At 53.6% G+C, this 15,953-nt stretch overlaps 1 protein-coding gene across 2 annotated transcripts in view; it reads left to right on the forward strand.

Moving 5' to 3' along the window:
* Window positions 1-1,333: 1,333 nt before the first annotated feature.
* Window positions 1,334-15,953, forward strand: part of ACE (angiotensin I converting enzyme) — a 57,191-nt gene continuing 42,571 nt past the window's right edge. Inside the window, exons 1-2 of one of the 2 annotated variants that reach the window (XM_050935141.1) lie at window positions 1,334-1,826; window positions 15,580-15,747. In XM_050935141.1, the coding sequence (XP_050791098.1) occupies window positions 1,614-1,826; window positions 15,580-15,747 (381 nt within the window). In that variant the 5' untranslated portion in view covers window positions 1,334-1,613. Of the gene's footprint in view, window positions 1,827-2,904; window positions 2,927-15,579; window positions 15,748-15,953 lie in introns of those variants that run through there. The other variant, XM_050935142.1, reaches the window with a different exon arrangement.

A 15,953-nucleotide genomic window follows, 5' to 3' on the forward strand; every position in this document is an offset into this window, starting at 1 on the left:
TGTGTAGATGGGTGCTGGCTGTGTCCCGTGCCGCTGCAGCAAGACGGGGTGAGCTGGCTACATGCCTGCTTCTGGGTGGGTAGGTATGTGCGCGTTGTCCCAAGCTTTACAGCCGCGGTTCCATGGAGGACGGAAAGTGACGACTTCGGGACGTGTGATGTGACTGGTGGTCAGTAGCCCAGCGCGAGCCATGGCCAAGGTGACCTCAGCCAGCTGCCAACTCATGGAGCTCTAGAACAAAGGAGCTGCCAGAGTGGAACGGCACGGCGATTTGTCTACGCTGAAGTGAGCGCTGCAGGGGAAAGGAACTGGCTCAGCCACTGATAGAAACTGCCCCTCTCCTTCTGCCCGTGAGCCCCACCCTGCCAGCACCACCCCCGCCTTGCCTGGCTTGTGAAACTCATGCAAGCCCTGATTGCCACCTGACCGGATACAGAATAGACCAGTGCTTCTCATTCTTTTCCATATTCCCCCGGCTTCTCCTCATATCTCGGTGGGATCCAGCCAGGACCCCCCTCCCATTTAGTGCTAGGAGAAGGGAAAGGGGGTTAGTGACCCCCCTAGAGGATGCTATCCACAGGAAAAGGGCAGACAAGTCCACCCAGCCCTGGCCTGGTGGGATCAAGGGGTCAGCGAAGGCTCTTCCTGGGGCCTGTTACTCCCCTTGCTCCCAGCAGTGGAATTCCACGGACCCTGGTTTGCATCTCTCCAAGTGCCAGTGGGCTCTGGGCGCAGCCTGCAGCCGGGGACTCCCGAAAGCCACCCTGAGGGTCTGCTGAGCTCAGCTGGGAGACTAGGGGAGGGGAAGCGAGAGCGGCTGGGACGGGAAAGAAACGCCAAAGTGAGGATGAACCTATGCCAGCTCAGCCCAGGCTGGCATGGCTCCCCGCCGTTCAACCGCATCCCTCCAGCTCAGCACAGCCCAGGCCTTGGTGCACCCTCAGCTGGTGGATGGTGCAGGGGAGAAGCTGGAGTCTGGGTGGGCAGAGGGCTGCATGGGGAGGCAACTGGCTTCCCAGAGGGGCAGGGCCTGGCATTCCCCTGGCAATGGAGTTGGAGAGCAAGGGGCCCAGTGCCCAGGGGAGCAGGGATCCTACTTTCATGAAGCTGTAAGGAGCCAGATCACAGAGCCCCCTCGTCTTTCCGTCTCCCTCCTTCTGCTCTTTTCCTTCCCACCTGGTCCTTCCTCTCTCCAGCTTCCCCCTTCCCCTGTCCCGTCTGCCTCCCTTTTCTCTCTCTCTCCTCCTTCTCTATCTTTCTTCCCCCTCTCTCCTCCTTCCCCCTTCTTTCTCTCTTTCTCCTCCTCCTCTATCTTCCTTCCCCCTTCTCCCTCTCTCTCCCCTTCCCCCTTCCTTCTCTTCCTCCCCATTCCCCCCTCCCCAATTCCCTCTCCCCTCCCCTCCCTGTGCTGCATGGAAGGACTTTGGCACCGCGAGTGGCTCGTTCATCGGGCTCCCGCTCCGAGCCGCCGAAAGGAGAGTAAAATGTTCCCGCTTATCTGCTGGGAGAGGCCGGCTCGGTGGGCAGGGTCTGGGCAGAGCTTATAAGCCGCCGGCCGCCGCGGGAGGCTCCCTGGCCAGGCGCTCCGGGTCCGGGCAGACGCGGGTGCCAGGATGCCCCCAGCTCTGCGGCTGCTGCTGCTCTGGCTCGGCCGGGCGGTTGCCCTGGAAGCCGGGCTCCTGCCCCCCGACACCGACGCCAGCGAGCCCGGGGCTGCCCTCTTCGCGCAGGGCTACAACAGCTCCGCCGAGGTGGTCCTGTTCCGGAGCGTGTCCGCCAGCTGGGACTACAACACCAACCTTACCGAGCCCAACTCCCAGCGCCAGGTAGGAGCCCCGGGCGGGGTCCCTGTGGGGGGGTCTTTGGGGCCACGCCGCGGGCTGGCGGGGGAGGGGGTGCAGCCCAGAGCAGCCCCACCTGGGCGGCCCAGCCCCTCCTGGGGGAGCAGGTGCCACTCAGGGTCGGTGCCGCCCCCCCCCTCGCCCCTGCCTAGGGGGATCGGGCACTGGGGAAAGCAGAGCCAGCCCCCCACCCCCGCCCGGCTCCGGCTGACTCTGTGCCGCTCCTGCCTGGGGCTGGCACGGGGGGGGGTTGAGCAGCTGACTGGGACCGGCTGGGAGCTGCGGGGAGCGCACGCGGTCATCGCTCAGGACCCTGCAAACTAGACGGGGCGAGCGGCTGGCCGGGAAGCCGCGGGGATGGGCGGGGATGCTGAAGAGCGGCTCCGGTTCAGCCCTTTCCCCGGGGGCGGCGGGGAGGCTGGTGCCCGGAGCTCCCTGGCCGTGTCCCCGCAGCGCTGGGATGCCGCGAGTCGGTGCCCTGGCTGCCGGCTGGGGATGCTGGGGCGGACGCGTGGCTCCGCTCTGGAGACTTGTCCTAGCTCCGGTCGTCTCCTTCCTGCAGTGGGATCCCGGCTCCCTCTGCCTGCCCATGCTGGGGAGAGGAGGGAGGGTGGATGGGTTCCCCTGGCCTGGGGATTCCCGGCTGCCATAACAGCTCTGAGAGCTATGGGGGTACAGTAGCCACAGGCTGCTCTAGCCTGAGCCGCGGGCAACGGACTGAATGGATACAGCCCCTGGCACCTGCCTTCGGACCCAGGCCCTGAACTAAAGTTTCATTCCTGTGCCAGTGCCCCCTGTGTGCCAAAACCCTCGCTGTGCCAGAGGGCAGCCCCTTGCCCAGAGCTGCCAGGATTGGGGCAGGGTTGTGTTGGGCAGCTGAAGATCTGGCCCATAAGTGATTTTGTGTAGTGTGCATGTGCCTACATGTTTACCGAGGACTTGGCTGAATGTGTTTGTATGTCAGGACATTTCTGTATGTGTCCAACTTTGGTCTAGGTCGATGAGGCCAACCCTTCGATCACCCCACTGACTCCTGTTGGGATGTACCAGGCATGTCAGTGAAGCAGCTAACACTAGATGTGTTTGTAAGTGTGTGTGTGTGTGTCATAAATGTCCATATACATATGTGTGTGCAAATATGCATGTATATGTGGAAGTGTGTGTACAGTGTATAGATCTGGCCACAGGGGAGTGACTCGACCTGTATATATACATTACTCTGTTACTCTGTCCAAGAATATACACATGTGTACATATCCATATCTTTGTATATTCTTGGACAGGGTAACAAGCCTTGCGGATGGTGGGAAGCGGTAGACATGGTATATCTTGACTTTTGATACTACCTCGCAAGACCTTCTCATAAGCAAACTAGGGAAATGCAACCTAGACAGAGCTACTATAAGGTGGGTGCAAAACTGGTTGGAAAACTGTTCCTAGACTGTAGTTATCAGTGGTTCACAGTCATGCTGGAAGGGCATAATGAGTGTGGTTCTGCAGGGATGTTCTGGGTCCGGTTCTGTTCATTATTGTCATCAATGATTTAGATAATGGCATAGAGCAGGGGTTCTCAAATTGGGAGTTGGGACCCCTCAGGGGGTCGCGAGGTCATTACATGGGGGGTCGTGAGCTGTCAACCTCCACCCTAAACCCTGCTTGCCTCCAGCATTTATAATAGTGTTAAATATATTTTAAAGTGTGTTTAATTTATTAGGGGGGTCGCACTCAGAGAGGCTTGCAATGTGAAAGGGGTCACCAGTAAAAAAGTTTGAGACCCACTGGCATAGAGAGTACACTTATAAAGTTTGCGGACAGTACCAAGCTGGGAGGGGTTGCAAATGCTTTGGCGGATAGGATTAAAATTCAAAATGCTCTGGACAAACTGGAGAAACGGTCTGAAGTAAATAGGATGAAATTCAATGAGGACAAATGCAAAGTAGCCCACTTAGGAAGGAACAAGCAGCTGCACACATATAAAATGGGAAATCACTGCCTATGAAGGAGTAGTGCAGAAAGGAATCTGGGGGACATAGCGGACCACAAGCTTAATATGAGTCAACAGTGTAACACTGTTGCAAAAAAAGCAAATGTCATTCTGGGCTGTATTATCAGATGTGTTGTAGCCAAGACACGAGAAGTCATTCTTCCGCTCTACTCCGCGCTGATTAGCCCTCAGCTGGAGTTTTGTGTCCAGTTCTGGGTGCTACATTTCAGGAAAGATGTGGACAAATTGGAGAAAGTCCAGAGAAGAGCAACAAAAATGATTATAGGTCTAGAAAACATGAACTATGAGGGAAGATTGAAAAAACTGGGTTTGTTTAGTCTGAGAAGAGAAGACTGAGTGGGGACGTGCTAACAGCTTTCAATATATAAAAGGTTGTTACAAGGTGGAGGGAGAAAAATTATTTAACCTCTGAGGATAGGACAAGTAACAATGGGGTTAAACCATCCTTGCTGCAACTTAGGTTGGACATTAGGAAAAACTTCCTAACTGTCAGGGTGGTTAAGCACTGGAATGAATTGCCTAGGGAGGTTATGGAATCTCCATCATTGGAGATTTTTAAGAGCAGGTTGGACAAACACCTGTTAGGGATGGTTAGACTTAAGTTCCCTCTAAGCTGTGTGGCTGTGCAGCAGGCTATCAAGGGCCAAGCAGGTGCACAGCCACGGGGGCCTGGACTGGAGAGGAGAGAGGTGCCTCTTCCCCAGCCCCAGCCCCGGAGCTGCCACAGCCAGGGAGAGGCACCCGAGGGAAACCTCTCTCCCCGCCACAGCCCCAGGGCAGTATGCACCCCAAACCCCTCGTCCTCAGTCCCACTCCAGAACCTGCACCCCCAACCAGAGCCCTTACCCCTCACACCCCAAGCCTCTGCCCCAGCCCTGAGCCCCCTCCCACACTCCGAACCCCTCGTCCCCATCCATGCCACACATCACGTCCATATTGGTGCACATAACAAAATTTATTCCGCACATGGATGTAAAAAATTAGAGGGAACATTGGTCTAGGTAATACTTAGTCCTGCCATGAGTGCAGGGGACTGGACTAGATACCTCTCAAGGTCCCTTCCAGTCCTATGATTCTATGATTGGGGGGGAGGGTGTGTGTGTATGTGCACATGCAAGATTCAGATCTAAAACCAAGACCCAGGAGGCCCTTATCCAACACTTCCCCTTTGCTGATGACACAGCAGTGACAACCCACACAGAAGCTTATCTTCAAAACCTAATGGACACTTTTTCCAAAGCCTGCCAAGACTTCAGGCTTACTATAAGCCTAGAAAAGGCAAACATGAGCCAAGGAGTTGAGGAAGCATCATCTATCAAGCTCAACAGCCATGACCATGAAGGGCAGGGATAGCTCAGTGGTTTGTGCATTGGCCTGCTAAACCCAGGGTTGTGAGTTCAATCCTTGAGGGGGCAAAATCAGTACTTGGGAACGAAGGGGGCTGGGTTCCATGACCTTCTGGGATCTCTTCCAGTTCTTTGTAATAGGTATGCCTCCATATTTTTATTTAAGTGGTGAACAAGTTCACATACCTGGGGTCCACTATCGCAGTCAACCTTTCACTTGAAATGGAACTCAACATCTGCATTGGAAAAGCTGCCACAAAACTTTCTAGACTGAACAAGAGGGTCTGGCAAAACAACAAACAGACAGAACACACACACATCTGTGTGCATCATGCATGTGTTCTCAGCTCACCTTAGTATGGGAGCTAGTGTGACCCACTCACCTTCTGGGTGTGGTGTTCTGCCCCATCTAGTGGCACTGAGACCACTTAGAGAGAGAGATTAATGAGTTTGCTCTACACAGTCTTAGCTAACAAGCAGTTGCCTTTTAGCTCATGTGGTAGAGGCACTAAGCTCCGAAGGTCCGAGGTTCGATCCTGCCTGCCGATGACCGGGGTCTGTTGGCGTTACACAAGACATGGACCTTGTACTCTCACCAGGAAAAGAGGCTCAACAGCTTTCTATACGCGTTGCCTTTGTCAAATCTTTGGACCCTCCTGGAGGGATGAAGTCTCCAACACTGAGGTGCTCAAACAGGGCAGCATACTCAGCATGCAAACACGCCTCTGCAGGCTTGAGCATGTGTGCCAAAGGAATGATGGGTGGATCCAGAAGTTCATCCTCTGTGGTGAACTAGTATCTGGAAAAAGACCCAAAGGATGCCCAACATTGCGTTTCAAGGATGTGTGCAAGCAAGACCTCAAAGAAATGGACGTGGACAACTGGGAAGGTCACACTCAAGACGGCAGCCTTTGGAACAAAGCTTAACAAAGGTCTCTGGAGTTCTGAGAGGAAGCTGCTCAGCTTTGCAGAGGAGAAAGGATCTCGCAGATGGCAGAGCCCAAAGGGTCAAAACATCACCTTTAAATGTGACAGATGCGACAGCGAATGTCTCTCTCAAATGGGTCTCTTCAGCCAGGTTCGCAGCTGCCATAAAACCAACGGAGTAAATTCTTTACCCCTCAAGAGTGTGCATACCCAGGGTCTCTCAAGACTGAAGAATGCCTACTATGACATGCATATTCATATGTGTCTGCATTTATAAGAATGTGTGTGTGATATGTGCATTTAAAATATGTGTGTGTGTATGTGTGCACTATGTCCGTCTCCAATGTGTGGTCAATGTCTCCTCCCCATGCATGGAGGAGTCTCCACAATGGCCCCTCACGCATGTCTGGAGGGCCAGCTGTCTCTTTTTCAGAAGGGATTGTCCAGAGGCAGCTCATTCAACAGAGCAGCCCCCTGAAGGGGGGGTTGCGTGGCCATTCACAGTCCTGCCAGGGCAATCAAGAAATCACAGGGAGTGCTTCACTCAGAGGCATCTGCACTCTGTTTGCATTCTCCTAGTCTGGCAGGGCTGGGGACATTACAAGGGCAACATCCTGCTGCTTGATGACTGAAAAGCGGCAGCTATGAAATGATCTCGCTTCAGTGCTTGCAATAAGATCCCCATGGCAGCTATGGCACCTGTAATGGCAGGCTTGCAAACAACTCCGCCCCCTGGATTAAGTCTCCCCCTGCCCAACGAGAGTCTTGTACCCCTTTTAATGGCACAGGAAAAGGGAAAGTGAACTTACGCAAAAGCAAGCAGTAGGGAACCCCAGGCCCCTGCTCTAGCTGCTGGGCGCCACCGCTTCTGCAGGCAAAATGTCATGCTCACCAATGTTAGTGGAGAAATCAAGCTGACAAAAAGGAAAGAGGTCAGAAACCTTGGGTCCAGCCAAATCATGCCCAGCCTGGACCAGCTGGGAGGTCAAAGGTGGCCCTACGTTATCTTTATCTCTCCCTCACTCCTGGGGGAAGCTGAGCACTTGTTATGCTCCCCCATATATTAGAGCAGCCTCAGGGCTGCTCTAACCTACTCCAGTTGCAACAGTCCCTAGGGCTGTCCTGGTGGCTAATGTTCCCTGGAATGCAAGGCCCTTTTGGAGTCTATGGCACAAGGGGTCAAGACTCAAAGCTGAGACGCTAGCCCAAGATTTCAGTGTGATCTCATGCACCATGGGCCAGAACTTCAGCAGCCTGGGCTCTGCCGATCCACCTCAGCGTGCGAGCTGAGACTTTGTGTTTTGTAATAGACGTTTAACAACAGGCACCACATGACTTTGGAGGCTCTGACATTTTAAAAGGAAAACAGGAACAGGGACAGCAAACAGGAACTGTGCTACCAATGTCACAGTCGGCTTAGGAAGGGAGTGTGGGCTAGTGGTTAGCACGGGGGATTGGCAGTCGGCACGGTGGGGAAGGGTGACAGCTTTCTCATAGCATAGCTGGGGCTCCTCCTCAAAGCCCTTGTTTTGGGAGCAGAGCCCTGAAGCAAGGCTGAGTCTAGCAGGCCTCCTCGAGTGACTTTTCTTATCAGCCAAGCCAGGCAGAAGGGAGGGGTGAATCGAGTGGGGCTCTCTCCAGCCTGCCCGAGCTGGAGGCGCTCTGAGTGTCCCTTCCAGGGGGTCTGAATTGCTTAGCTGGCGGGAAAGCGCCAGAATGACACATCTCTTCCATTATCCCAGCCCGCAGCCAGCGGCGTTTGCACCAGCCCGTTGGGTTTCCGCATGACCGGCGCTTGCCTACAGCTCAACAGGGATAAAGAGAACAGGCCGGGTCCTTCGCCGTATAAATTGCTGGAGCTTCGTTAACTTCAGTGGAGCTGTTGATTTATACCAACCAGGGATCAGGTCTGGTAAACTTTAGCTTGTCGAAGCTTCAGCAGAGAGTGTCCTGGGCAAACCCCTTCCTGTCCCCAGCGGCTGATGCTCCAAAGGTCCAGAGGAGACTGATTTTGTCCTCAGATCTACCCCTGCGAGCGGGGAGCCCCTGAGACTGGAAGGGCCCTGGGATTGCGGGGGGGAGGAGACACACCTAATATAGCCTAAAATGTGGGCTGCTATGTGGGCAGGTCTCCTGAGGCACCTGGTCTCCTTTCTGTTTGGTGACTGGCCATCTGGAAGAAGAAGAGCAAATCTGGGCTCCCCTGTGCGAAGGTTTCTTCGAACGGCTGCATGATCAAAACTTGATTTGTGCGACCGCAAAGGGGGTCGAAGCAAAGAGCCGTTCCACACCCCCAGGTGGGGTGACCAGCTGTCCCTCTTTTATAGGGACAGTTCTCATATTGGGGATTTTGTCTCATATAGGCGCTTATTACCTCCCATCCCCTGTCCTGATTTTTTACACTTGCTGTCTGGTCACCCTACACCCAGGCACGGCCGCATGCACCGTTTAGCTGTATCCACCCACATCTGCTACCCAGGAAATGCGGCCTAAGTAATGAAGAGGAGAATGAAATGAAACAACCCAGCCTACTTGGAGACTTGGCTGAAAAGGCTTAAATAGCAGCTAATGAGCTATCCAATAAACACCAAGAGACTGCCCCAAGAATACACACTTAGCATGTTTTCCTTCCCCTGCTGCTATGTTGTCAGATTTGCATCAGGCCCGTCTTGTAAAGTCGGCATTTCCGCCAACAAAATATTAACACACATTACAGGCGAGAACAGCTACCAGAAAGCCTTTCGACCCTGCAGATTGACAGCCGGTCCCCGTGGCCACATGCCTTCTGCTCCTCTGCATTTGTGGGTGAAGTTCATCAGGCTTGGACTGAGTCAAACCCTGGGCTCCTTACTCAGACAAAACTCTCATTGAAGTCAACGGATCAGGCCCTGAGGCCCTCACCCAGACCCTGTATAACGATGGGGCTTGCTGGAGTTGATGGTGAATTCCTAGCAATTACCCACTGGAACAATTGAACCCGGGTCACGGCGGATTCTCCATCTCTGGCCATTTTAAAATCGAGACTGGGTGTTGTTTAAAAGATCTGCTCGAGTTCAAACATGAATTCTTAGGGGGCAGTTCTAGGCCAGTGTTGTGCAGGAGGCCCGACGAGACGATCGCAGTGGTCCCTTCAGGTCTTGGAATCGATGAAGAAAAATAAGTCATCCCAAATTCTCCACCCATTTTTAAACAACTCCCAAGAACCCCTTTGTTGAGTGGCTGGGCTCCAGGAGAAGTTTTATGAGTCTATTACAGGCTTTGCATCAGCCAGCCCAGGATTTTTAGAGTATGAGGTGCCAGGTTCAGTCCCTACAAACGACCCTGCGTCCTTGCAGTTTGTTTTTGAGACCTTGTGTTTTTTTTTGCAGCGAACTCTCCAGGTTGCATCCGTTCCCAGAGTTGCTCAAGCCTGCGGGTAACACAGCCTTGGTTGTTCTCCACAGCGTACCTTCCCTATGACAATGGCCAGCATCTGGTCACTGGGAGAAGAGGAGGAATCTTGCCAAGAAATAAGATTGCCTCCCTGCCTGCGGCCACAGTGCACATAGGAGAGGCCTTTGCGAATGACTGAGCAGCGTGATGCGAACGGGGCTCTCCCCAGAAATGAAAGCACTAACAGGGCGAGCTGCCCATCCCTGGCTCACCTCCTCTATCCTGAGGTGGACGAAGTCTGTCTCTGAGGCCAAGCCATCCCCTGAGATTGCCCACACAGGGCCCACCTAATGCCAGGTGTGACAGCAGTACGTGGGAGGTGGACACCTACCTGCCGGTGCCTGAGGCCACCAAACAGCTGATGGAGATGTGGCTATAGCTCTCTGTCACTAGGGCTAATGCCATTGGCTGGATGTGCTCTGTGGTCCCCAAGGCGCCCGGGGCCCAGAACTACTCCATGCTTTTCAGGGCTAGGGTCCTTTAGGATGGCATTCATCTCTCCCTGCCGAAACTCTGCCTAGGGGGGTTTTGTGCAGGGATGGGGAAGGCTGAAATGAACCATGACTAGCGTTCCTAGAAGAAGAAGAAATGAGCCCTCGACGGGAAGGCCAGTACTGGCTGCAAACCAGCCCCTCCACATGTCCTATGTGAGGGTGTCCCTGTTTGGCTGGCCCTTTAAGGGGAGTCAGGCTTAGCCTCATCTCTGACAGATCGGTCTATCCCCCCTGTAGTGGGGTGGCTCCCCCACTCCAGCGGAAAAGGGGTTAAAGTCAGCCCTAGGGGGAGGCTGTGGCTGAGAGCTGCTAAGCTGGGCTGATTGGGGAAGTGGCTGCAGCTGGGCCACGCCCAATCAGGCCCCAGCTGGCCTGTATAAAAAGGCTGAGAGGCAGGTACCTAGAACTGTCTCTCCAGCTTGGGAGAGAGCAGAGCCTAGCTGCCTTGCAGAAAGGGGACTGGGAGTGCAGCAGGGTTGGGGAAGGGCCAGCTGAGCAGGGGGGATCCAGGCTGGCAACTCCCCAGGCCCACAGAGGTACTGGGAGTCAGGCAAAGGCAGCAGGTCTGAACCCCCTTGCCTATGATGAGTGGCTTTTACACTGCAGTCTGCCCCAGGGAGTGGGAGCTTAGTGATGGCGGGTAGTAGCCCAGACTGAGGCAAGGTGGGGATTAGAGGGTTGGGTCTTCCCAGAGGGGAGGGAGACTGGTGGGGTATTGCCAAGGGGCACTGGGGTCTGGGAGAGACATGTCAGCTACAAGCAAGACACCAGCCTGCACAGGGTACCCAGGCTGGAAAAGAGCTAATTCCCTGAGATGACCAGCAGGAGGTGCTGTAGGGGTGAGTCTGGGTGCATTACACCCCACCTCCTGGCCTCGCACACACACCCAGGTGATCCTGGTCACTAGGAATTGGATGGCTTCAGTCAGTTGTCAGCTGTAGCTGGGAAAGAGACAGGTGGCTTCCATAAAAGCATGGGAGAGCCCAGTGAGGGAGCAGAGCTGCTGAAGGAAAGTTCTCTCCTGTGATGGGCTGAGAGGGGAGAAGGAGGCTCCTGGGGCAGGCTTGTGGGGGAAGGTCAAACCTGTGGCCTGTAGGTAGACTGGGAACAAGGATCTCAGCCTGTGGGAAGGACTCTGGGGAGCAGTGGAGTTAGAACAATTTGTAGAGTGAGGGAGGGGGGTGCTGAGAGCCATTGAACCAAACCACAAATATTTATGGTGGAAATCGCTTCAAGCCGGGGGGAAGCTCTGAGGTAGAAGCTGGAGCTCCAGGGCGAGAGTCGGGAAGGTCAGCAGTGTACGAGCGAGCAGGATGAAGGGGGAGTCCAGGGGGGTGAAAGGCATGTTAAGGTTTATTTTGGGGGCTTCCTGGTGGTGAAGCAGAGGTTCTGTCCCACTTCTTGGCTGAGCTGGGTCTCAAGCCCAACCAGCAGTGGGGGTGGAGCCAGCAGGTGCAGAGCGGGTCTGGCAGGAAGCCCTGATACAAGGTGCCGATCCCCAGAGCAGAGTTTTGCCTCCAGGGGAACTGAGGTAGGGTGAGTAGTGCCACAGCAGGCCAAAAGGGGGCATTGTGGAGACCAACCCTGCCACAGGGGGTTGTGGACTAATGGCTCCATCTATACTTGGATTCTCCTCCCTCCATGCCACAGAGGAGGTTCCCTCTCTGTCGCATGGAGTGGTGTGGAGACCTCCCTGTGTGCCTGCCTTTCCTGCCCCTCGCTGCCGGGCTTGGTTGGCAGGAGGAGCCTGCTGTGACCCCTCTGTGCCAGGTGGAGTGTGAGAAACAGAAAGGATGTGGAGCTGCCCCTGAACTTGCTGGAGTGTAAACAAGAATGCGGAGTGGGCAGTGGGTGATGGAGAGTTTCCAGGCTCATCATCATATCTGCCCACCAGCTGCTCCAAAGTAAAAGAGTCAACTCATCCCTTTCCCTGGGCTCTTAGGGTGGGAATCAGCCCATTCCGGAGCCACCTTTCCATCCCTGCAAACTGAGTGTTTAACATTGCTCTGTATTGTCACCTGACAGCTACTCAGGTGACAGCTGTAGGTGCACGCAGCCTGCCAAGCAACAAGGGGAGGGGCTGGTTGCTGCCTTGCTTGGCACGTGGGTTTGATGAAGCCAGGTTCCTGAAGGCTAACAGTCCCGTTTTGCTCATTGGAGGGAGCCCTGTGTCTGTATAAAATGAACACATCAGTAGCATTTACAGGAATCGCAAATACTTCCGGGTCATTCAGATTTTTTTCAGAGCACAAAGCTAGATCTACGGGTCTCTTTCCAATTCAAAGCCAGCTACCCTGAGGCCGTTGCCACCTGAGAGGGGCTGTGTGACGTCAGATAGTGGGACTGCCTAGCAGCCTGGTGCCCACATCACTAAATAACCCCCCAGACTCCTCACTTGTTAGTAATGTTATAATTAATACTTAGCTCTTAGTTAGCCCTTACTGAGGAGGCCAGTGTCATTGTTCCTGTTTTACAGGTGGGGAAACTGAGGCACAAGATGGCAAAGAGACTTGCCAAAGGCCCTCTAGCAGGTCAGCGGTAGAGATGAGACTAGAACCTAGGTCTCCCAGGCCCATGTGCTAGTCACAAGACCATGCTGGCTCCTGAATGCAAATGGGAGTTGGTTGACTGGAATGTGTGCTCACAACACACACATACTAACATTGAATTCAGCTCTACATTCAGCTATCTCTTCATATGCAATAGATTTTTGTCTGATACATCTAGATGCTGCTGGTGCCTAGACTCAAGAGTGAGGGGCACGTTAGAAATACTTTAGGTAGACAAATGACTAGAGTGATGGGTATGTAACTATGAAATGCTGTTCCTTTTTGTTTTCAGTGCACTGTGCCTTTAAACTTCCCGGAATTCTGCCCATGCGTGTAGAGACATTTGCTGCAGCCTGTTCCCAAGTGAAATGCACACACTTCACTCTCTCCACTGGAGACTGTTTTTTTGTTGGTTGGTTTGTTTCCTTAGTTTAAAGTAAAAGTCCCCATATTGGCAATTTCAGCCATTCCAAAGTCAGGCTACAAAAATCATGAGATTGGGTTAAAAAGCAAGAGTTTTAAAAAATGTAGGGTTCTTTTTTCTTTTCTTTGCCTTGTATTGTCTTTAGTTTTTCGGGTTCGCTTGCCTTATGTTTTCAAGGTTTTCTCTGCAACCACGAGAGCTAGAAACTTGTTTTAAAAAAAAAATTAAATGGAAACCAAGATTCTATCATCACATGACTCCAGGAGTTGGTTCTTTAAGAAAAATTCCAAACATTGCAAGATTTGTGATTGGATCATGAGAGTGAGCAACGCTGAGCTATCTTTGAACCAAAGATGGGATTTTTCCAAAGCGCTCAACCTTGGCTCCTGTCAGGGTCAAGGGGAATAGGGCTGAGACTATTCCCCTAAGGTTGGACTCTCTGTGTATGAAAATATCTCAATTTCCTGTTAATCATTTATGGCCCACTTATAAATGGAGCAGGTTTTTCCCCTGCAAACAGTGTGGTTTATTCAACCTTGCCTGTTGCACGTGCCAGGGCTGCAAAAGATGCACATTTATCCACAAGCCACTTATAGTGCACCTGCTGCCCCTGTTCAGTTCAAAAGTGGGACCTCACATGACACCCTTTCTGTAGCTTGTGTGCCAGCTGGAGAAGCTCCAGGCAGGGAGTAGAACTTGGAGCCATTTCTACATTAGCTGGAAACCGGCTTCTCCTCTTAGAAATGTCAGAGATCAGTGCAACCCTGTGTCTCACCTGATTATTTCCCCCTTCCTAGCCAGATCTCCTGCAAAGCGCAGTCCTTACACAGTGACTTCCTCATGAGCCGCTGAGCCACAGGGCTGGCGAGGTTTTCATCTGCACAGCTGCAGTGCTAGGGTTGCCCAGCATGTCTGGGCAATGAGCCATTGGTGTTGGTTGCCAGAAGCGAGTGGAGGGCAGCAAGTGAATGAACGGGGCAAGCTGCAGGAACCCAGGATAATGAGGGAGGTCATTTCAACAGCTGGGGGAATTGCTGCCGATGGGGATCAAAGCAATCATGACTGAAAGGAGTCCTGCCACCTGATGGGCCAATGGCCTTGCTGGGCATGAATGGTTACACCCATTATCTGAACAAATCCTGGATCTTAATACTGGGGGAAAGTTATTTACTTATTCCTATAATATAAGAACTAGGGGCAACCAAATGAAATTAATGGGCAGCAGGTTTAAAACAAATACAAGGAAGTTCTTCACACAGTGCACAGTCAACCTGCGGAACTCCTTGCCTGAGGAGGTTGTGAAGGCTGGGACTATACCAGGGTTTAAAAGAGAACTAGATAAATTCATGGAGGTTAAGTCCATTAATGGCGATTAGCCAGGATGGGTAAGGAATGGTGTCCCTAGCCTCTGTTTGTCAAAGGATGGGGATGGATGGCAGGAGAGAGATCACTTGATCATTACCTGTTAAGTTCACTCCCTCTGGGACACCTGGCATTGGCCACTGTTGGTAGACAGGATAGTGAGCTGGATGGACCTGTGGTCTGACCCAGCACAGCTGTTCTTATGCATTAGTTGTACAAACCCAGGGGGTTGGCCATGCCCGTACTCCTGCAGCTAGCCTGAGCTGCTGTGGCCACACCGCTATTTTTAGCAAGCTAGAGCATAGGCACTGACTTCCCCTCTGCCCAGTGGGTGCTCGACCCCCCTGCCCCTGCCCCTGCCCTTGCCCTCATTCCACCTCTTCCCCAAAGGCCCTGCCCCATCCTGCCTTTTCCCACCCCAGCCCTGCCCCTATTCCACGCCCTTCCCCACTGTTCCTCCTCCCTCCTGGAAAGTCCTAAGCACCACCAAACAGCTGTTAAGCAGCAGGGAGGGTGCAGGAAGCACTGGGAAAGGAGCAGGGATGCGGCATGCTCAGGGAAGGGAGAAATAGGCGAGGAGGGGGGAGCTTGGCTGCCAGTGGGTGCGGAGCCCCTGCTAATTTTTCCCTGTGAGTGCTCCAGCCCTGCAGCACCCACAGAGTTGCTACCTATGAGCTAGAGCATCTGTCTACCCCTGCTGGAAAGCACCCTCTCAGATACAGTATAGACACACCCCTTGTGAGTGCTGGTCCCTGCCCCAAAGAGCTGACTGTCTCTTTAGATAAAACTCAGTAGAGGAAACAGACAGTGGCAGGTGAAGTAGCACCCCGGTGGTCACACAGCAGGTGGGTGGCAGGAAGAGAACCTGTATCTCCTGAGTCCCAGCCCGGTGTCCTATCCACCAGACCATGCCTCTGTTACAAAGGTGGTTCTCATTGTCTCCATTGTACAGGTGTGGCATTGAGGCAGGGAGCCATAGTGTGCCTCCCTCTTTGCTGGGCTTGTTGTCCCTGCTGGTTGGAGTTGCGTAGGTCTGCCAGTCTGTGGCCCACGCTGGGGCTCGTTTCCGCTCCCTAGAGCCCCACACCGAGTGGGTCACACGCGCTGCAGGGCAGACAGTCCCTGGGAGCGATGGCTAAATGGTTCTCCCAGGGAAGGGGAATATCTGTCACAGAAGAGGCTTTCCTCCTGCCTTCCAGATCTTGGCCTCCCTGGAGGAGCAGAACTTCACAGAGGCCTGGGGGAAGAAGGCAAAGGAACTCTATGGCTCCATCTGGAAGAATTTCACAGACACTCAACTGAAGAGTATCATTGGCTCCCTCCAGACCCTGGGGCCTTCCAACCTGCCCCTGGACAAGCGTCAGCAGGTAGGCGTCGTGCTCGGGTCTCAAGGAGCGGGTGGGGAAGCGACACCCAGTGAAGCTAAGGGTATGTCTACACTGCAGTTAGACACCTGTGGCTGGCCCGTGCCAGCTGACTTGGGCTTGAGCAATGGGTTTTTTTTTTAATTGCAGTGTAGATGGTTGAGCTGGAGCCTGGGCTCTAGGGCCCTGTGAGGTGGGAGGGTCCCAGA

This window comes from Gopherus flavomarginatus, chromosome 25 (assembly GCF_025201925.1).
Source record: "Gopherus flavomarginatus isolate rGopFla2 chromosome 25, rGopFla2.mat.asm, whole genome shotgun sequence".
Lineage (NCBI taxonomy): Eukaryota > Metazoa > Chordata > Testudines > Testudinidae > Gopherus > Gopherus flavomarginatus.